The sequence below is a fragment of the Triturus cristatus genome, chromosome 3_2 (assembly GCF_964204655.1).
Source record: "Triturus cristatus chromosome 3_2, aTriCri1.1, whole genome shotgun sequence".
Classification (NCBI taxonomy): Eukaryota; Metazoa; Chordata; class Amphibia; order Caudata; family Salamandridae; genus Triturus; species Triturus cristatus.
In genome coordinates, this window is record NC_140584.1 from 236,069,189 (window position 1) to 236,092,615 (window position 23,427).

General features: G+C 46.9%; 1 protein-coding gene across 5 annotated transcripts in view; it reads left to right on the forward strand.

Annotated features, from left to right (window-relative positions):
• The window catches only part of KYNU (kynureninase), a 996,465-nt gene that overhangs the window by 454,765 nt on the left and 518,273 nt on the right, over positions 1 to 23,427 (forward strand). For all 5 annotated transcript variants that reach the window (XM_085647553.1, XM_085647551.1, XM_085647555.1 and 2 more), the window contains one exon: positions 15,622 to 15,683. In XM_085647553.1, the coding sequence (XP_085503679.1) occupies positions 15,622 to 15,683 (62 nt within the window). The remainder of the gene's footprint in view (positions 1 to 15,621; positions 15,684 to 23,427) is intronic.

Below are 23,427 nucleotides of genomic sequence, written 5' to 3' on the forward strand. Positions count from 1 at the left end.
CCGAGACTTACCTGTAGCCTTCATCAGCCGGAGGTTACTTCCCAGGGAACAAAGGTGGAGTACGATAGAGCGTGAGGCATTTGCTGTGGTCTGGGCGCTGAAGAAGCTAAGACCCTACCTGTTTGGGACTCACTTCCGGGTTCAGACAGACCACAGGCCCCTCAGATGGTTAATGCAGATGAGGGGTGAGAACCCAAAGCTGTTGAGGTGGTCCATTTCCCTACAGGGGATGGACTTTACGGTGGAACACCGCCCTGGTACAGATCACGCCAATGCTGATGGTCTGTCCAGATTTTTCCGCCTTAGTGATGAGGACTCCCTGGGTGAAGGGTAGTTCTCCCCACATTTCAGCTGGAGGGGACACGTGTTAGACCTGGCATCATTGGCATGAGTCTCTCCTCCATTTTTTTCTGTTTGCCTCCTCTGTTTACGATGTTTTTGCTGGATTATTGCTTTGGGCACTGTGCCACTGCTGATCAGTGCCACAGTGCAAGTGCTCCCTATGTTAAATTGTTACATTGATTGGTGTTACCATGATTGGCTTGGTTGACTTACTGTTCAGTCCCTAGTCTAGTGCACTGCGTGTGCCAAGGGCGTGTAAGTTAACTGCTGCTGGTGGGCTTGCAGCACTGGTTGTGCCACCCACAGAAGCAGCGTGTAAAATGTGTCTCAGGCCTGCCGCCGCAGCGCCTGCGTGCAGTCCCTGACTGCCATGTCGACTTGGTAAGGAAACCTACTTACCAGTCTCTAAACCTTCACTTTGCCACATTTCAGACACCTCTATGGTAGGCCCTAGGGCAGGGTGCATTGTTGGTAAAAGGTAGGTCATGCCCTGATGCGTGTGGCATGACCTAATAGTGAATTACAGCCATTTTCGTTTTTCACTATTGAAGGGCTACCTGCCTCCAATAGGCCAGACTGGGCAGACTGATTATTAACTCCATTATAATCTATCTGACTCAGGGAGCATGGTAGCAAGTCGAGTTTAGTATCCCTGAACTCAGAATTTAATAACACACCCTTTAGGATGGATGGTTTTTAAATTCTATGTTTGAAAATAGCACTTTTAGAAAGTGGCTATTTTCTTGTCCAACTATCTACCCGTCTCTGCTGGTTTGGTGTGTGTGTCAGGGGCTGGGTGGCTCCAGAGGGCTGAATGAGTCAGTGTGGGGTGAATGGGGCGTTTACACATAGAGTGAGGGAAGAGTAGCCTGCCCTGCCTGACACAATACTGGCTCCGCCTCCTGCTGGGCGACTGATAGCCCTGCTCCTGCCAGTGACAATACTGGCTCCGCCTCCTGCTGGGCGGCTGAGGACTCTGCCCTGCTCAGTGAATGGGCCAGGTGCCTCTGCCTGGCAACACCCACAACAAACCTGAGATGGTGGGAATCTCCCTGCTTGGACAAAGGGAACAAAGAGAAAAAGGGGTATAAGAGAAGGACCCCTGAACCAAGAACTCAGATCACTTCTGACAAGGAAACCTGTACCAAGGACAAGAAGCCTGCTGATCTAAGGACTTGCCTCCCCTTTCTGCCAGAGTGCTGTTTTGCTGTGGAGGAACCTGAAAGCTGCTTCTTTATTTTTGCCAAGGAACAAGGAGAGAGGAACTTGGTGTGTACTCTCTGAACACTTGCTAGGAAATCTCCAAGGGCTGGAAGAGTGCCAGTCTCCTGCTGAAGTCACAGGGCCAAAGGACTTCACCATTTGCTGAATTGCTGGGAAGTGTTGTTTCCAGTACACAAGGGAAAATCTGCAGTCTCGACGCCACCGACGCCGCCGAATCCAGCTCGACATCGTGAGTAACGGCTCCAGTGTCCCGAGCCTTCGACGCCGGCCGCCGGGCCCGATCGACGCCAGCAGCAACGCCAGTGAGCAGTGGGTATCGGCCCTGGCTCCAAGTGACCCCGTCTCGACGCCGGTATCGACGCCAGTGAGGAGTGAGTATCGGCTCTACCTCCAAGTGACCCCGTCCCGACGCCGCTGCTGATCGCATCGACTCGACGCCCTTCTCGACGCCGTGAGCGCTGCTCCGGCCTGACATCCCTCGACGCCGCTGCGGATTGACCCGACTCCGAGGCACGATCGACGCCGACCTCGACGCCGACATCTCGACGCCGTGGATCATCGTTTTCTTCGTTTCTCAAGGTACTGTACTTGTGGGGTCTGTTGCAACTCCAGGCTCGACGTAGCGCTCCTCGCAGTCGACGCCGAACCTTGGGAATCTTGTAGACTCGACGTCGTGTTACTCCTGTGGGGGTTACATTGTTGCCAAAGAACAGTGCTCAGAAGAATACTTTGCTAAAGAACTATTTGCCAAGAAGAAACCTTACTTGAACTATTATTTTTCCTTCCAAAGAGTATTTATTAAGACTGTGGTATATTTTTGTCGTTATTTGGTCTTGTGCTAAGCCTTATATAAAAATACTATTTTTATAATAACTTCTGTGTCGTGTCCATCTGTAGTGTACTCACTTTATTACTGTATGTGGTCATAAATGCTTAACACACTGCCTCTGAGATAAGCCTGTCTGCTCTGCCAAGCTACCAAGGGGGTAGCAGGGGTTATCTGAGTGTGTAATCCCCTTTCCCTGACTAGAGTTGGTGGGTCCCTATTTGTCAGAAGTGTATACCTCTGCCAACTAGAGACCGCCGGTTCTAACAGGACCCTAATAACTTTCGCCCGATTTCTCCCCTTCCTTTTCCAGCTAAAATGCTGGAGAAGGAAATGAATGGGCAATTAAGTGCCTTTCTACGGGATAACAAAGTGCTGGACCCCACGCAATACGGTTTTAGAGAGGGTCACAGCACGGAGTCAGCACTTATAAAATCAACAGAAGAGATCAGGGAGGCCTTAGATGGGGGAGGTATGGCTGCCTTGGATTTGTTGGATTTGTCGGCAGTTTTCGATACGGTCACCGTGGCTTATTGATGGACCGTCTGTCAGACTGTGGCATTCAAGGGAAAGCCTGGCTGCTTTTAAAGTCCTTTTTATCAGATCGCTCACAGACAGTAGCATTGGCCAATTTTCACTCTAAGCCTTTCTCCTTGCCTTGTGGAGTGCCTCAGGGGTCGTGTCTTAGTCCCCTACTTTTTTTTTTTGTAAACATATTTTATTCGTCAAATACACATTTAGCGAAGCTCTATGACCCATAGACTTCCGCAACAGCAAAATTATGCATACCTTCTTTGACATTTTTCTCATGAAATAACTAATAAAAAATACAGAAGAGACATGCAGAACAAAGGCAGTCCCCCCACTTAAAGGAACATAAAACCATCCCCACCCCCACCCCCCCACCCATCGCACCGCCCAGTTAGTCAAGGCTGCAAATCCGTACACAGCTACAATTCTGTCTTCACCATACACCATGTCTCTAAGGCCCTGCGGCGCCCGGCAATCAAGTGTTACATGTTCCCTACCAATAGGGAGGAGATGGTCCGCTACCCACGCAATTATTCCACCGAAGTGGGTGCCAGTTCCAACCCCCTGTAGTCTGCCCATCGCTTCCAGATTTTATAATGTTTGCGTGGGCACCCCCGCGCCACATAAATGGGGGCCTCTAGGCCCATACAGAAATCCAGTCCGGCCTTCCAAACAGATATTGAGGGTGCAGCCGTCGCCTTCCATGCCCTCGCTACATCCCTCTTAGCAAGAGTAAAACCCAGAAGCATCAGATGGCGCTTATAGACATTGCCCCCTATATCATCCAGCACATGTAGGAGCACCAATTTAGGGGACTGTGGAAGATCCCAACCCAGAACCTCCGAAAGACATGACAATACCCCCCGCCAGAACCTAGTTAAGGCAGGGCAGTCCCACACCGTGTGTAGCAGCGTCCCTTCGTCACGCAGACAGCGGAGGCAGTGTGGAGAAGCCACTAGGCCTGCCTTATACAATCGGGCTCTGGTAAAATACACTCTGTGGAGGTATTTAAACTGGATGAGTCGAAGGCTCACGGCGATAGCCGCCCCACGCGGAGAGGCCAGGGCCTCCGTCCAGTCCTCCTCCTCTAGCTGACCTACATCTTCCTCCCATGCCGCACGTGGGTCACCAAGGATTGGTATATTCGCGAAATGTTAAGGTCTCGCAAGTCCCCCATGAACACCTTCGCCTCAAGCGGGCTAAAATCGTCCAACTCCTCCAGACCCACCAGCCTGGGAGAGAGGGCATGTCGGAACTGGAAGTATTTAAAGAATTGGGTGCGGGGCATGTAAAAGTCCGCCAGTAGCTCCTGGAAGGATTTCAAAATAGGCCCCCTCATGACATCCCCCAACGTTGAGATTCCTATCGCATCCCAGTCCTGGAAGCCCGACAAGGTCGCCAATTGTGGCAGGCCACCATTTCTCCACAAGGACGTCTCCCCAGTGAGGCGATTCCACCAACCCATCCTCCGCAGTGCCTGTCACCAGATCTGAAAGACCACTTGCGTCACGCTCGGTAAAGAGCGCCGCAAAGGCGCAGAGTAGAGGAGTGTATGCAGAGAGTGATCTCCCATTAAGCGGCGCTCAAGGCTATACGCTGGATCCGCCCTGTCGCCGTACCACCATTCATTCAGGACCAGCAGGTGGGAGGCCATATAGTACGAGAGAACGTCGGAGGTGGCGAGTCCCCCGCAATACGAGGATTTAAAACATGTACGAAGAGCCACCCTCACCACCCCTCCGTCCCAGAGAAACTGGCCCAGTATGGCATTGACTTGGCGAAACCAACCCGAGGGAATGGGATATGGATGATTTTGTAGCTGATAAAGCAGTCGAGGAAGGGCAACCATCTTGAAGATGGCCGAACGACCATGTATGGATAGAGGCATGTGAGACCAAGTCCGAATATCATCCCGCACCCTGTTCCACACCGGCACCAGGTTTTGTTCCCAAGAGGTCGACCGAGTGTCTGACAGGAACACCCCCAAATATTTCAGCCCCCCACTTGCCACCTGCACCGCGGAGGCCCAAGCACCCGGATCTGCCCCAGTACCCAGGACCCAGAGGGTAGACTTACGCTTGTTCAGATACAAGCCCGTAGTCTCCCCAAATACCTGCATTATGCGCAGCAGCCGCGGGCCAGTTCTATCCAGTTGCGTAAGAAAGAATAGCACGTCATCTGCGTATAAGGCAATTCGGTCGGCCAGGCCAGTGGCCCATTCAAACCCTGACACCTGCGCGTCGACACGCACCCACGCAGCAAGGGGCTCCATTGCCAGGGTGAACAAGTAGGGCGACAGAGGGCACCCCTGCCTGGTGCCTCGACCAATGGGGAAGACCGATGAGACGGAGCCCGCCACTCGCACGGACGCCGTAGTGTCGGTGTAAAGCAAGGTCAGATATGAGAGAAAGCGAGGGCCGAGATTCAAGCGGCGCAAGAGGGCAAAGAGGTATTCCCAGCTCAGGGAATCGAAAGCCCGATCCATATCCGCAAGTAATAACGCCGCATGTACCCCCAGCTTTCCAGCTGCCGCAATAGCTGCATGCGCCCTGCGTATGTTGTGGCGGGTCGCGCGCTGGGGCATAAACCCAGCCTGGTCGGGGTGCACAAGCGACGAGATGTGGGGACGGAGGCGATTAGCAAGCGCCTTCGCCAAGACCTTAGCCTCCACGTTGAGAAGAGAGATGGGGCGATAGGACGCGTGGTGCTCAGGGGGCCGGCTGGGTTTGTGAAATACCACCACCTCAGCGTGCCGCCAATCTCTGGGCAGACTACCCGTCTCCCTGGCCTCCTCCACCACTCTGCAATAGTGAGGGCCGAGCTGCTGAGAGTAGCGCTTAAAAAAATCGTTTGGGAATCCAATGGGACCCGGCGCCTTACCAGGCTGCAGCTCCTTAAGAGCGGAATTCAGTTCTTCTACCGTAAAGGGAAGATCGAGGTCCGCCCTTACTTCATCGGTCAGGGTCTTAGGTGGAAGGTCATCCAGGAACCGGGCAACCATCTCCGCCGGCAAACATCCCCGAGGCGCATAGAGGTCTGCATAATAATCTGTGAAGCTCTCAGCGATGGCCAACGGATCGGAAATCGGCCGTCCATCGGGCCCAGTGACACCCGGGAGAGCAGGGGACCGTGTCGCCCCTTGACACAGTCGATGCAGGAGTTTGCTAGATTTGTCCCCCCACTGGTAGATCCTACTGCGGGTTGCAAACCATGCCTGACGGGACTCATCTAGCAGGAGGGAAGAGAGTTCCTGTTGCGCCAGCAATAATTGGCGGCGGGCCCGCTGTCCCCCCCCACTGCCACCGCACTCTTCCAGTTCCAAGATCTTCGCCTCAGCCCGCACAAGGGAATCCCTACGCGCCCTGCGCGCCGCGGCACAGAAGGAGATATCAATCCAGCGGAGTGTGGGCTTCATCGCCTCCCACAGGGACGCCGCCGTCGACACCGTCCCCACGTTGTGCTGCAAACAGTGATCTATGGCGTCTCCCATGTGTTCCTTGTATTTCGCCTGCTGGAGGCTCCAGACAGAGAGACGCCACCGGAATGGGCCTCGCCTAGGACCGACACGCGACCGGCGAGTGGTCTGAGAGCCCCCGGGGGAGGATATCTGCCGCCACCACCCTGCCCGCGTCGTTCCGGGACACAAAGATACAATCGATACGAGAGAGGGAGTCGTGGACCGCCGAGAGGTAGGTGAATCCCGGGGTCCTACCATGCAACCGGCGCCATGGGTCATCCCATTCCTGGCCCATCATGAGGGAGTGAAGCTTGGTGATGTTGGCCCCAGCCGGGGCCCCATCGGGCCTCCGCCTATCTAGGGCCAGATCCAGCACGTCATTCCAATCCCCACCCACCACCACCAGCCCCTGAGGGATATCCGCCCACACGGTCACAAGCTTCTCAACAAAACCCCAAGACAGCGGCGGCGGGGCGTATACACTCCCCAAGATCACTGGCTCTCCCCACACCTCCCCCTGTAGAAAAAGATATCTACCCTGTGCATCACTCCACGCTCTAACATGAATGTAGGGAACTCGCCTATGAACCAGCACCGCCACCCCCCGTGAACCTCGCACAAAACCCGCATGGAACACCTGAACATATCCAAACCGTTGGAAGCACAGCGCCTTCGTCCCCATGAGGTGTGTCTCCTGAAGCATCAGGATATCCGCCCCCGCACGCTTGGCCTGCTTAAGGATGGCGCCACGCTTAATCTTATCTAACGCCCCCCTGACATTCCAGCTCAAAATGCGCAGGGACCCGGAGGGACCCTGCAATCTACCCGTATCGGCTGCCATGGCAGAGCATCAGAAGCCAGATGAGTCCCAGCCGCCCAGGACATGACACACATTGCAACCCCAACCCACGCTTAGACAGTGAGATAGGAAAACAGCAACAACACCCATTACAACCCCTGCGACCCCCTCCCCCACCCCGTACCTCAAGAACAGAGAAGTACCTGTCGCGGCAGGCAGTGCCAGCAGACCCCAACAGGGGGTACCACCCCACCCCCACCAATGGATCCCCAAACTACAACCCATCAACCCTTAGCCCCCATCCCGTCTTGGTAATACCAACCAGGATGGCAGCCCATACAGAGCTCCCCTGACCGCTGAAATTGTATATCTAAGAGGCATGAATGTACATATAACAAAGAGGATATCAGTCAGCTGGCGTCGTCTGTTCCATTGGTAACCCCCCGCCCGCCAGTGCGTCCCTGGACCTAGATCGCCTCCTGGACCTGGAGCGGCGAGACTTCTTCACCCGACCACCAGGCTCGCCACGGGTCGCCCCACTTGAGGAAGAGTCAGATTCCTTCCCAGGTGGAGAGTGAGGGCGCAGCCGCACCGTCTCGTCCGTCCAAGTGAACACCTCCTCCGGAGAGTCAAAAAAGTACGTGCGGGAGCGGTAAACGACCCGTAGTCGGGCCGGATAAAGCAGTGCATATGGAAGCTTAAGCTCCCGCAGGCGGGCCTTCGCCGCAAGGAACAATTGCCGCAGTTGCTGAGTCTGCCTAGTATAGTCCGGGAATATGAGGATACGGGCGTTGTTAAACTGCAGAGGTTCGTGGGCTCTGGCTTGCTTGAGGATCAGGTCCCGATCATAATAGTTAAGCAGCTTTGCAATCACTCGCCGTGGCCGGGCCCCAGGGGGAGGCTTCTGCAGCAGGGCTCTATGCGCCCTTTCCACTACAAAGCATTTGGAAAGGGAATCAGCAGGTAGCCAGCCCTCTAGCCACCGGGTGAGAAACTCCTCCATATTCCCAGACTCGCAGCCCTCCGGAAAACCAACAAAGCGGAGGTTGTTGCGCCGGGCCCTTCCCTCCGCGTCCTCGACCCTAGACGCCAGGCCACGCTAGGTAGTCTCCAGAGACGCCACCCGTTGTTGCAGGGTAGTCACCACATCCTCTACCCCCGATATCCGAGTCTCAGTTTCGGTGATATGGGCCACAGCGTTACGCAGGTCCTGGCGCAGCAGCATAACGTCGGAGCCCACTGCCCCTATTTTGGCGTCCAGGGCGTCCCTGGACTGGGTGATAGCTGCCAGGAGGGCAGCGTTGTCTGGCACAGCACTCGGGGCCCCGGCCGCCGCCCCAGCGGGGCCCCCGGAGCCCGCATATTTATCAAGCGTGCTCTGCTTGGAAGGCCCTCCACCAGGTTTGCCCCTAGTCATGATGGGGCAGGCAGTCCTTCGTCCCTCAAGAAGCGCCGGTCCCGCGCCCCTCTCTGGGCCTCAGTGCACAGCGCAGAGCAGCACTGCAGACCGAACCAATGCCGCGCAGCTCCATTTAACTGCCGAGGCGGCCGTCCGGAAGCCCCAGCCAAGCGGCTCCAGGCAACACGGGCCAGGCAGCCTCACTCCACCTCGCCCAGCTGGCGGACGTCAGCGACTCTCCACGGCCACAGGTGACGGGAGCCCCCTAGGAACGCCTCAGAGTCACTATCCAGGCCCCAGCACCACTGCGCCTCACGGGCCGTTGATCTCACCGGCACCTGCACTGGGCCTCGTGCACACCCCAGGGAGCCGACAGGATGTGCCTCCAGGCCATCCACGAAGAGCGCCGCGGGCATCCCGGGCCACCCCCCGATGCCCCCACGTGGGCCGACTGCACCGCCGAACCCCCCGACAGCCCCAGAGCAGCGGGACAGGGGGGGAAGGGGAGTAAACCCCCCAAGGGAGCAGACTCAATCACCCCGCAGCCCGTCTCAGCTGTCGTCGCCAGGCGCAATCCTCAGTCGGCTCAGCAGGCCAAGTGCAGGGCGAAAGTTCACTCCCAGGGCTCCTGGCGCAGAACTAGATCCCGGCCCCACCTGGGCCAACTCTGCAGCTCACAGGAGAATGCGACCCTCAGCTCGCCCGCATCGGCCTCCACGCGGGCCCGGAGCTCCTCGGATGCAGGTCCAAGATGGCGTCCCCCCCGGCACTCTGCACTCCTCGGACCGATCGGCCGCTGATCGCTAGTGGGGGGAGCCCTCTGACAAGAATACAAAGTGCCTCCGGTCGCGGGGATCACACGCAGCGCCCCCAGCAGGGGCGCTCCCAGCCTCACTGCAGCCTGCCACTCGGTCACGGAACTCGCCCTCAGGTCCGTACTCGAGGCCGCGGTCCCAACGCCACCTCTAGGCCGCAGCCCCGACCCGGACCGATCGCTGCCACCGGGCGCCGCTCCTGGCCCCAGTTCCGGGGAAACAACAATACTGTGCCTCCCAATCCTCCGTTACGGCAGGCGGAAGGTAGCGCGGCCGGGGGAGCAGGATAACTGTAGGATAAAGTCGGGCTGGACGGAGCTCACTTAGAAGCCGTCCGCCATGCTGGCTTGCCAAGCCACGCCCCTAGTCCCCTACTTTTTAATGTTTACGTTTCCTCTCTTGGCTCACTGATTAGTTCATTTGGTTTTAAACTGACCTCCTATGCCGATGATACACAGATTGTTGTGTCACTACAGCCAGGTCAGGATTTGGAAGTTGGAAAACAATTCCATGATTGCATGGAAGCGGTGGGAACGTGGATGTCTCGCAAATGCCTTAAATTGAATGCAGGTAAAACAGAGGTCATCCTGTTTGGGAATGATGTAAACTTCTGGACTCCTAATTTATGGCCTACCACCTTTGGTTCTCTTCCCACACCATCTAAAAAGAACATAAAAAACTTAGGAAGCTTAATTTTGGTGACCAGATTAACTCTATCTCATCGGCAACCGTTTTTATCCTTAGGATTATCAAAAAGATCCTCCCTTTCTTACCGCCTGAGAGTCAACGTACAGTTATTACTTCTCTCGTGATGGCCAAGATTGATTATTGTAATGGTCTAAATTTGAGCCTACAGGAATGCCATATGAATAGACTGCAAACGCTTCAAAATGCAGCAGCTAGGCTACTGTCAGGTACAGCTAAATTTGCGCCTATTTCCAAAGAAATTAGCAAACTGCACTGGCTTCCTGTGAGGAAGCGGGTCTGTTTTAAAGCCCTTTGTATTGTGTTTAAGGCACTTCAGGGCATGGGCCCGGAGTTCCTGAAACAAAACATCCAATGGTATCATCCTAAAAGGACGTTACGGTCAATGGAAGCCAGGTTGGCGATAGTACCACAGATAAGGAAGGCTTCCTGGGGCGGAAGAAGCTTCATTTTGCATGGAACGCCCTCCCGCCCTATCTTAGAATGTGCCCTGATCTTCTGGCCTTCAGGAAGAGCTTGAAGACCTGGTTGTTTAGCAGGTAGTGTGAAAGCTTCTGTCCCCTCCTTTAGGAATAATGGGTAGCGCCAGGACACCCTTGGCGAATCGCACGCTTTATAAATCCCCATAACATAACATAACATGACAAACAGGGTCAGTTGGTAGCATTACCTAAAAGAGTCCAAGAGCCCTATAGCAAATAGGGTGCACATTTCCTCTTGAGGCCATTGCACACATTTTAATAGGTGTACCATCATCAAACAGGGAAAGTACACCCTATTACATTTAATGCGCTGCCCCCCAGGGCAGCTGCAAACTCGTTTTTAAGAGGGATTATTGATACCCTTGCTGTTGGTTGCAGTGAGAGACTGCACCCACTTGAAAGGAGATGTCTGCGAGGTCCATAGGTTCCCCCTTGTCACTCTCCAGAGGGCTGTCATTGGGGGGCACAATGACAGTTCACCACCACTTTGTGGTGCAATCTCAGTGTGCCTCCTGACAGCTTCTTTGCTTTGCGTCCATAATATTGCACAAGGGCGTAGAGATAAAGACATTCCCTCATTTGCATGGACCATGAAACAAGTGTCTGCTGGCACTTCTGTAATACCAAAGTGCCCCTGGGGCGCAAAATGTGAGTGCACATGCCCCTTGTGTCCCCGGGCACTTTCTATAATGCGGTCCTTGTGGTTGTTCTCATGAGGCACCTCCTATTTTTTACAATGATGTGTTGTGTTTCAATGATATTAGACACCATACTTACCTGATACACTACATAAATATACCCCCAGTGATTCTGCCCACAGTATTGTGAGTTAGGCCCTTACAGTTTGAATTTTCCTTTAGGAGATTGTTTGCAAGATGAGCTCTAGGATGTAGGGGCAGAGAAGGATGTAGTATATGTTTTGCTTTTAAATAGAATTCCTGTCAATTGAATACACACATAACATATACAATAACAGATACTACAACAGGTGTACACAAATCAATAATAGGGCTGTTTTACACAGAGCGACTCTAATTTGCTGTTATGTCACTTGAAACATTGATATAGAATGCTTACTTTTATTGATACCCATCTCGTCTTCAAAATTATATTATGTACACCCAAAAATAAATATCCCCATAAAAGCTCTACCCAGGGATCAGTCTGCAGTTTGGGAGGAGCAGGGTGTGCTACACAGAATATACCATTGATTCCAACACCATCACATTAATTTTGAAAGCGAAATGTTCAGTGGTTTAGCAGCCAACCTTACCCACCTCTTGAATTCTGCTCATCTACACATACATTTGAAACCAGCATGTAGATGCCCTCCTCTACCTACGGTAGCTGCCTTTCCCCCTTCCATTACCAGAATGCCCGACCTTTCCCAGTTGTTCTGCCCTTCCCCTCCATTCATGGTCAGTAGGTAAATGCTCTCTCATGACAGTGTTGGCCGCATTAGATCGCTCGTGTTCTTTGACAGAGACCTCATGTTGATTTCAGAGGGACATGTTCTTACTCCTTGTGGGCCTGCACCGACTTGTGAGAAAGTGGGGAGACTGTGGCTGGTGGTTAGAAAGTGTCACTTTCCGTTCTCCTGCTTTCCATGGTCTGCAGGGAGGAAAGCGAGCTCGGCTGTGATGAACCATCATCCTTTCATCATTTGGGTCCTTGGAGACACACCCGATGTGATGGGCAAGCACCAACACAGACAGAATTGTACCTAACTGTTGGGGACATTTTCCATCCTTGCATCACTTCTCTGGACTCTAAAGAGGCCATGAGAAGGCCAAGATATTCAGGGAAAACAGGCAATTTCATATGAGGTCATATCAGTGGAAAAGGTGTTTTTACTGCTGTGACATAGATGATGATAACTGTGTTTTGAACTTGGCTTTCAAGCTCATTCCTTCCATGGACAGCCATACTCAACAAAGGCATTGATGGTACTGTGCTAATTATTTTTCGCTAATTAGAGATTTCAATAATTCATTTTTCAAGTAAATACTGATGCTAGTTTGGAGGCAATGTACTTCTTACTATCATCCATCAAGTGCAACTTTCAAAAAGAACCAGGAAAGAATAGGCAGGTTTGTATTTATGCCGTGCAAGTCCTCTTCAGAACGCAGCTTCTGGTAGGAATATGCAACTACAGTAATCTTAATGGAAAGGGAATGTAATCAATGTATTACAAAGCAATAATTGTCACCACTACATCTGCCAGGAGGCTGCACACAACCTGCTTCCAGATCTACTATGTGAAAAAGCTGATATTACAGTGGCGGCCAGTGGCAAATTAAACTGGTGAGGTGACTGTCAGGCACTGATAAAAAAAAAAAAAAAACAGCAGTGCCCTTAGGATCAAAGCCAAAGCGCTCAATCATGGTCCATTTTAAATAGAGTTCATAATGGGCCACATTTGAGAGCTCTGAAGTTGAGGCTGAAGGCACTCTGACTAAATCCACCATCACAGCAGGCTAGTGTAACCTGGTTACAGTTACAGTTGTTTTCGCTTCCAACTGTGCTATAATTGCAAAACTGACCAGGGCTCTCAGTTGCTGGTGTCTTTGTGCAGGTACAATCTGAGGATAATGTCTCAGGGCCAATAGATCTGCTGTGAGTGGGTATGAAGGAAAGAGTCAACCCACACCCTTCTAAGGTATGTCTGGGTGGCTTCAGCTGTTGAAGAGATGATGCGCAGAGCCGAGGCTGGGTTTGGGGCCAAGGGCGCCGTGGTGGGCAGCACAGAGACATCACTCCTAAAAGGTATTAGAAAATTGGAATGTTGGAAGCTCCATTGAAAACAATGGAGTGCTCCGGGCATATAATGGCTGGTATAAGCCTGGAGCTCCAACATTCCAATGTTTCTTTGTTCACAGCTCTGGCTGTGAACAAAGGCTTCAGGGAGCCTGAGGGGATTTCAATCCCCTCGCGCACCCTGAAGGCTTTGTGTTATTTGTTAGAACATTCTGCCCTCTAGTGGCAGAATGTTCTAATAGCCTTTTAGACTTTCGTAGCAGGGCTATACCAGCTATTAAAGTCCCGCTGCTTTGTTAAAGTCCTTCGGCTTGGGCCTTTAACGATGCAGCGGGCTTTTAATAGCCGGTATAGCCCGCTACGGTGGGCTATAAGGCTATAGTACTACAAGGGGCCAGGGCTGCGACCTCTGGAACAGGGACTCCTGTGGGTGCTAGTGATTCTGGAGGTCCTGCAAGGTCCATAGAAAGGGAAAAACATGGGGTCCTCGGAGGTGGCAATCAGAGCCTGGGTAAGATCAGGAGCCTAGGAGGAGGACAATGTGCCTGAAGGTGGCGAAGACCTGGAAACAACCCTGGGGTAGGAAAATCAGCACTCATGTCAATGAGAAGCACACACTGTAGCAGGAAGCCCTGTGGTTATGACCAAAACAGGAAGTGCACATCAGCCTATAACAGACCTCAAGCAGTAGCAGGTCTAGAAAAAATGAACAGGGCCAAAACAGAACCAACACTGAGTCTTGTTAGAACACAGTAGGCACAGTGCATGACCTAAAACCAGCACAGCATCACACCAAAACAACAAAACTCAGACCCAAGCTTGAGTACACCCATCACAGTGCCAGTCACAGACACTTCAGGGCTTCACTCCCTGTGCAACTCGTGCCTTGGCTACAGGGACCAGGCCCAAGCTAGCTCCCTGTCACAAACATTCCTCCAAATGACTGAGTGAATTAAATTAACATGAAAAAATAAAAATACATTCACTTTCCTACTGCCTCGTGTTCATTTAGTGCTCCTCTTCTTCTTCCTCCTCTCAGAGTTCGTGGCTCGAGCACAGGCTCCCAAAGCCTCATCCAACTTCCCTCTACCAATCCTAGTGCTGCTCTCATACTGAGTAGGCAGCATGAGAGAAGCACCAGGGTTGGGTAGAGCACACAAGTCCGATGCCCCTTCAAGCACTGGGGTCTGTGCTTGGTTTCTACCCAGCTGTCTAACACAGCTTGGGTTGGAGTGTTTTTTCAGTTTAATAAGCTTTTATTGATAAATTAATCATCATAAAACATTGGCAAAAGTGTAACGATATTTGAGAGTAACCAACATGTGAAATAAAAGTATGCCATAAAACATAGCAGAAAGCTGTTTACATTTTAGGGTTTACAGATACAATATAGTCTGTAACTAAGAATCAAATAGCAATAAATGCTCAATAGAACAAAAAGTGATATAGTTAACATATCTTCAGATAAAGTTTACAACGCTAATAGAGAGAATAAAGGCAAAGAAGAAGAAAATGATGGCGGCTGCAAATTTTCAGAATTATTATGTGAGTCCTGATTGATTGAGATCTTATTTAATTACGTAGTTAACAGTAACAAAAATAGGTCTCTATTTACAGGAGGCAAGGTTGGAGTGTTTAAAATGTGCATGTCAGGCTGGCAGCCAGACAAGGTGACAAAGTGACATGTGCACTTAAAACTGAAGTGCTCACTATTCCTCCGTGCTGCTGTTGCGCCCTCAGACTCGGCTGCTGCCAGCATGAAAAATAGAATGGCAATACATTTGTTTTCATTTTCCTGTTTCCTGCACTGTCATCGGAGGGATGACGCTCCTCTGCCCTCATGGAGGCATCCCCTTGATGAGATCCTTGCTGCAGTGGGCTTATGTGATCAATGGGGAAAATGTTCTTCACGTGTTGGGAAACAATCATCTGTGATAAACGCTGTTGTTTTAGGTGTGCACTTAAAACCAAAATGGAAACCAAAATTTTAAAATTGGAAAACAAATGTGAGTCAAATCTATAAATCAGTTAGTGTCTGCAGCAGAAACTATACATGTAATCCTATTTCTTGCAGCAAACTCGGAAGATATATATGGCCTCAGGCTGGCTTAGTGAGTCCTATAACAAAACTTTTATTTTATTGTGTAGACAGACCAAGAGAGTTTTCCTTTTTACTCCACTGACAGATATTTCCTGACTACCTTTGCCTTGGCTCTTCATAGCATACTAATGTGGTTTATATGGTGTCAAAAACAAACAGAATATTTTATCTTACATTTTGCAGGAGCTCGAAAGGAAGAAGTCGCCTTAATGAATGGACTAACCGTGAATCTGCACCTCCAACTGGTATGTTTTTTTTTTTAAATCGGCTATGTGATACCATATTCTAAATTACTGATTCCTATCAATTCTTTGTGAATATAGTATATTTTGCTAAAGGGCATTCAGATGCAAATCCTACAAGAAGACCATGAAAAATGCATTTTGTCAGTTCATAATCTTTCGTCGCCTCGGGCTGAATCTTGAGATTGAGACAGTGAGTCTCCAAGGCTGCATATATTGATAGGCATGACTCGGAATCCTACCTAGGAAATATTATTTACAGAAAAGGAGCACCTAAGCGTTCTTCATGCACAGTCTGTTTGATCTTTCCCTTATATGCAATCAATACAGATCTCTGAAAAAATACAATTTAAACAGTGTATTTATGAGACAAGCTCTGCATGTTTACAGTATTTAGCAAGCATTTCCAACACGATTTTAGAAGCCCATCGCCAGCGATGCCGAATGTCGGGATTACGGATTAACTTGGCTCGTTAGGTTTCTTTCCACCTGATGATTCTTTCATTCCCCACCATTCATTTCTCGACCTTATATTTCACTCTTTCCACCTGATGCTTCTTTCATCCACCACCATCCACCCCTTGCCCCTTTATCTCACTCTTTCCCTCTGATGCTTCGTTCATTCACGACCATCCACTCCTCACCCCTTTATTTCACTCTTGAAGGTTATTTTTCATCCCTGCTCTGTCCCAGACTCACTGTTTTTTTCCATCTCTGTCTTTCCTATTTTTCACTCTCTGGTGTTGGGTCAAAGTCTGATGATGGATAAATCCTGATTCCCAAAATGGCTGCCGATGGGCCTCACTTGCAACCACTGTCCCAAATTAAGCACTGAAGACTTCCTTGTCTTGATTCCACCTCATGCCTTTTCTTCCACCCCCCACCATTTCCTGGATTAGACTCTCACTCTTACAGGTCCATTTTAATTCCTGCTTTCTCCTTTTTGTCACTGTGTTCTATCTTTATCTTTCTCATTATTACCACTCTTTCTACCTCTCCCTCTCTTGCTGTGGTTCAATGTTTGTTGATGAAAAATTAGTCACTGCTCTCACTAATGAGTTCTGCTGCCTGAAAGCTGCAAATCACCTGCCCATGTTATGCACTGATATTTTTCAAAATATATTATGTCCATCCCCAAAATATGCCCTTTGGCATGAACTCACATCTATGCAGAGTGCATGCAATGTGGACCGGTGTTCTGCCTCTTCCTGGGGCGAGCGTTCAATAGGTATTAGGTGGGGATTACAGGGCACGCTGAAGCAGTGGGAAAAAACCAGAAGATAAGACCTGGTTTTAGCTGCTCTTATCTTGAACGGTTTAGTTAAGGGCTTGAGCGGGTAACTATTCTACTATAATTGAGGGTTCCTAAGTGCCCCATTCAGGGGTAGAGATAACCACCCCAGCTGGATGGAGACATTTCCCTGAGTCACTACTCTGGTGGTCAAAATAAAAAACAGGAGGGTAAGATGTGAAACCTTTTTTGAAAATAAATAAAAACAAAATATTTCATAAAAATACATGTATAAAACATTTATAAAAATGGTGACTTATTTTTACAACAAATTTAGCAACTTGCACCATGTAAGCACTATTACTATTATAACTATATTCAAGTAAACTGTTTTGAAATGCCTACACCACAGAAATATGTAATTATTAATTAAATAATAAACACATATATCTATACAAACATGCTCAGTAATCATACAATCAGTAATATATTTAAAAAATAATGTGTTATATATCTACATTTTTTAATTCTTTAATATTACTTAAACATATGAAAAATGAAACATCAAAGAACAATGTCAAGAACAATAACAAATTAAACCAAAACACCAAAATAACATTTAAGCAACAAATATCTAAAAAACGTCAAATAAATGTTAGGGGGCCGGGGTGGGGATAATATTTGCTAATATAACTGCCAGACAACAAACACCGGGAAACTACACATATTATTATGGCAACCTTGTAGAAAGTTAATGTACTCAGGGTGGGGGTTTAGGGGGTAAGATTTACTATTCTACAACATCGAGGAAAATATATACATATATATTTGTCAGGGACGAGGGGGTTAGGTTTACTATTATACCTACAACCCCATCATCATTGAGAAAAGCGCTCATGTTTTACCAGAAGAGGGACATATTAACTATTCTTCCTCTAGGTCCAGCAACTATGGGGGAAGAGCATTTATTGGGAGAGATTCCTCAGATGTATTATTCTAACTTAAGTCCCACAAAGATTGGGGGAAAAGCATAATCTTTTTTGTGTGAAAGGGAGTTAGATTTGCTATTTTAAGTCAAGTTCCACACACATCGCTTTGGGTAATCGTAAAGCCCAAATAGAATGTTTACAAAAAAAAGAATATATAGATACATATTTTTTAAATTGACTTTTTGTAACACTACAAATAACTTAAAAATAATACAGGCACAATAATATAAAAATAAAATAAGTAATAAATACTTGGATGCAGAATTGAATTTTATAATCTATAAATCAATCAATGAATTAAAAATAATCTAATTATTATTAAATATGTCACTGTAATTAACCTGCCTTTTATTTAAAAATTTAGATACTGAGCCTACCAAAAATGCAAAATCACCCCCATATGTTTAAATATATAAAATAATCTAACATACGCATCCAATTTATTAATCGCTAATCTGGAATAGATAAAACTGTTATTATTAGTTAATGTGTATATTATATACAACTTTATCAGCCAAATCAACCCAACACTCAGTAAACCCTTCAACTAAAATAATGTAACAAATACGTTTTAACCTAATTTAAGTAAACAACTAAATAAATATATAGAATTACAAATATTTCCATAATTAAAGCCTTCATTTAATATTAATTTACTATAACTTTTACCAACTTACTACCATACCCATTCCTCAAACAAAAAAAACTAATAAAATATATGACAAAATAAAATACATAAATATGTAAAGAATTAATAAACAATAAGTCATTAACATTAAAAGTGAGCAATTAATATTGGACAACATATATTGCAAATAAAACGGTATCCACCCAATTCCCAAATCAATAACACAACCTTTGAAAAAATAAGAAAACTGAAACATTATTATATTTGTATAAATAATTATCAATAAATAGAGATTAAAAAATAACACATTAATATTAAATAGCATATATTTTAAATAAACACTTTCCCGCCAATACCCCAATAAACTTTACAACCTACAAAAACATACAGACTCTTTTACATATAGTTTTAAGAAAAATAATTCAATTTCAAATTCCAAATAAAATAACTTCACATAAAAAAACAAAATACAATACTTTACATGTCAACATGTCTGCTAAATACAATGTACATCTCATAGATATATGCTTCATCAATAATTTTGTAGTAACAACATTGTGACCACAATATGATGGTTATTTGAAACTTTAGAGTCGATATTCAGGATCCATGCTGTTGCATTTCTCCTCCAGTTTAGTCCAACCTGGTCTTATGTTATATTTGCCCTAAGCGAACTGCATTCCTGTCTCTGCCTTCCTCATTAAACATTTGATTGTCCATATTGAGCTTCGCTGGGAAACATTCTTCTAGGTAGCCATGCATTTTACAAAACACGTAGAATAGTAATAATAATAATATGTGTGTTTCTCCACTGCCATTCCTTGGTGGACCCCTTAGATTATTAAAACTTGTTGGGTTTTGTAAAGATTAGTTTTCTAGTTGGTTGTTTCTCTGTTACTCCTCCATTGATCTCACAAACATGGTCATTTTGGGAATCTGAATCATCTAGTGGCTTGCAGTTTATAAACTTGATGGTTTCAGAAGCTGGGATTTTCCTTTGTAACCTGGCTAATGATGTTCCTCAGCAGTTGGACATGTCCCTAAACCTTTCAGTGCTGCTACTTTTATTCCTGCTTTACGAAGAGATTAATTGCTATCCACACTAATCCTATGTTCCCATTTCTGTATCTCACTCCTCAGTCCATTATCCTCCTGTTGACTTCTTGTCCATTCAGTTACACTCTCACTCACATGCCTCACTTTACTTTATCTATCCCTTCTCCTCTGGTTTAGCCTTTCTTTGTGTCACTCAAACTCCCTCATTATTTCTAACCCATAGTTATTTATATTCTCCCTTTAAGTCTCTGCTATCCAACTCTGACTGTCACCCCCACCTCTTACCCCCTGCTTCAATCTGTGAAACATCATTCAAAATACAAAAAATGTTATTTTCCCCTTTGGAGCAATACTCTGCTTCTCAGATCCCTTTTACTCCTTTACCCATATAATTTCCATCTACATTTCTTCACACATCCCATTGCAATCTACTTTCCAGTATACTTGCTTATGTCTTTCCTAATAATCCTAACCCTATAAAATTGCTTCTAAGTGTGATAGAGCCAACAGTGAGCAAATCACCTCTGCTCTTCCTTTTTCCTTCTCTCCATCCCCCACTTAAAATTAACATGTATATCTATGCTCTCAACACCACTTGTTCCACATTTTGAATAATTTCATAAACAAAAACAACCACTGAAACATTAGCACCCTCATGCCCATATCTAACCAGGACCTTCTATTCGAATGCATAAAACTTGCTTAGTTAAGGCAGTGCACTGATACAAGCTGAGGCCACCCTCCTAGACTATATTATTCTGACCTGAAACAGTGTTGTCTGAAAGACAGGTGGAGGAATTTAAGTTAACCAATATATTCAGCTTCCAATACTTTTCATTTGCAGAATGTATGTGCCATCTTGTGGTACTTTCTCTTACATGTTTTCATTGAGCTACAGACCACTCTTAATAGCAAAGACGTCTTAAATGCCTTCCATAATTCCATTGTTGATATCAACTACACCAACCTATGCAGATTGAGTGACCTCAATAACTGTTTTAGCAAAACTAGATCATTCTCAAACCAGATCCCTCCTGTTCAGCCCTCTACACCTAATCACTGGCCTCACACACTCAGAGTGGCACACCCTCAATGGATCTTCATCTTCCCAGGATACAACACCATGTCAGGAAATGACCCCATGACTTTGGATTATCACCATGTAGCTTCAAACTTAAACTCCCCTCATCTCATTGCACAGCAATCTCATCAAATAGAAAGGTTTCCACTCAAACTTGTGAAAAACGTTATATCTTTCTTTTTTGGCCAACTCTAGAGATGCCCATATGTACTATCACTATCTTGACAGGGCAGCAGGTACAGATCTGGCTCTCATCCTACTATGACAAATGAATCCTGCTCACGACATGCCTATGCTTACAATTCCAATGGAAGAGCTGTTGATTCTCTTTACAATATGAACGGAAAAAAGATCCTTTGACAGAAAATGAAGAAAAATGAACAGTTCTGATGAGAGGCTCAGCTTTCTACTACAATCCATTAATAAGGATATGTCAAGTACACATGAAGACTCCATTACACCACATGATTTTTTTAAGCTTCTTGGCCATCAATAGAGCCTCAGAAAATCATTGTAAATTTCGAAAACATGAATTTTACCTCCTCAAGAATCACTCACTCACAAGAGCCATGAGATGTAATGGTGGATCACTTTGGGACAGATGTATCCTAATTGTATTTTGCGAGTCCTTAATAGCGAATTTTACCGATTCGCTATTAAGGACTCACAAAATGCAATGTATGTAGGTTTCTCAACAATAATTGCGATTCCTACATATTCCTTAATTATGAATCCCAAATTGCGATTCCCAATTAAGGAATACGAAGACATTCGTAATTTGCAAGTACCAAATAGGTACTCGTAAATTGCGAATGCAATTTCAAGGGTGCAAGGGTGCCAAAAGGACACCCTGATGTGCCCGTGAAATATGCATCTGTGCACATTGTTCAAAGTATTTCATGCATCTAAAAAGAAGGGGTCATAAGTCCTCAAATGTTATGTGATGGTAACCTCTTTTTTTATCTATTTGAAAATAACGAATTAATCCATAAATAAATGGTAGCCCAAGGTTAATTGAGAAAACCATTGTGGCAGAATGGAAAATTGATTGATGGTGTCAGAGGTATTTTGTGTGTATATTGATCATACATGCCCAAAGGGCATGTATGTCCGCCACATGGCACTTAGAATAACGCAAAAAACGTGCATTTTTCTCAGAAATCACAAATTACCACTAACTTGAAGTTTGGGGTAATTTGCGATTTCTTAAGGCCAAATCACAAATTTTGGGTGCTTTAAAAACTGCATTTAAGGAATGGCAATTTGCGATTCCTTAAATGCATTCGGAAAATAGGCAATTGCAAATTTTGTGAGTCCTTATTTTGCGATGTCCTTTTGGGATGATTAATCCCAAAAGGCTTTTTCCCATTCGCAAACGGCCCGATTCTGCGAATCGGCCCGTTTGTGAACCAGAAAACCCTTAATACATCGGGCCCTGTGAGCTTAATTTACAAAACTATCTGCACTTGTATATTTGACCTTCAAACACGAATACCTTCATTTTTCAAGTGTCAAAAATTAGTTTTGCTTTTGTGTATGTATTCGTTACAAAACAATTTTTGATGTGCCAGTCTCCTATGGGAGTGGAGTTGGTATTGAAGGATGGGAAAGCCCTGGAAGTTTACAACAACTAAGACGTTTTTAAATAGATGTGCACAAGGTCCTCTCTGAGCCCTTCTGACCCTGGTAATGGTCAGAGATTTATTCTGCTAGTGTAGTAGCAAATCATTTTCCAGAGCAGTAATGGAAAGGTAAGACCCACAACATTGGAGTGAATATAGATGAATTGTTTGCTGCATGGGCAAATTATTCTCCCATGAAGAATAAAAAATGTATCAACTGAGTCTTGTTTATTTTTTCATGCAAAAATATACATGTGTATATTGTTATGAGAAAAAATTCCAACCTAAACATTTCCAGGACTATCAATGGAAACCTCACAGTGAAGTGCTTTCCAGGTGCACTTGGAATATTTTGTGAAGTCCCATACGTCATGAAACTGCACCTATGCAAAGTTGCAGACCTGTGGATCGAGACTATAACTTTTTCAGAGAATCTGGACATTCAACATAAAAGTTAAGAACTTGGAGAACTAATTTGTGGCCATATCCTTTAGAGAAGTGACTCTGCATCACTCACAACTCGTCACTTCAACAGGTTTCACACACTGTTCTTCTTCAACCACCTTTTTACCAACAAAGTCCTCGTCAGGATCAGTGGCAATGCTATATGGCTGGCACAGGAACTCCATATTACTCCATAATATCTGGCTCATGTATTAGCGATTTGAAATTCTTACGAATCAGCACGTCCAGACCAGCACTGTTTTCTTCAGCTTCTTTATATGCAAACTCATCTAAAGATCACCCTCCACCCAGATCTCTCTCTTCTACAAAGAAAACATCCCCATTTACCAAACAACATTCTGAACATGCACTGAATCCAACTTAGGGGGTATTAGGATGGCGGGCGGATCGCCACCGCTGGCCTGGCGGTGGTGATCCGCTCTCCATCCCAACCTGATTTCCCCCGCCATATTATTATGGCGTGGGTTGTCGTGGGCTTTTCCGCCGGCCGGCAATCGTTCCGATTGCCGGCTGGGCAGAGCTGGGGCACAATATGGTGGCAGTGCCTAAAAGGCACCGCCATCCATATTACAATGCATGGGTTAAGAGGCCTTTCCATGGCGACAAAGCCGCCATGGAAAGGCTGTGCTTTGGGAGCCCGTTGCGGTCCCCCAGTGGGGTGCACTTGGGGGGTAC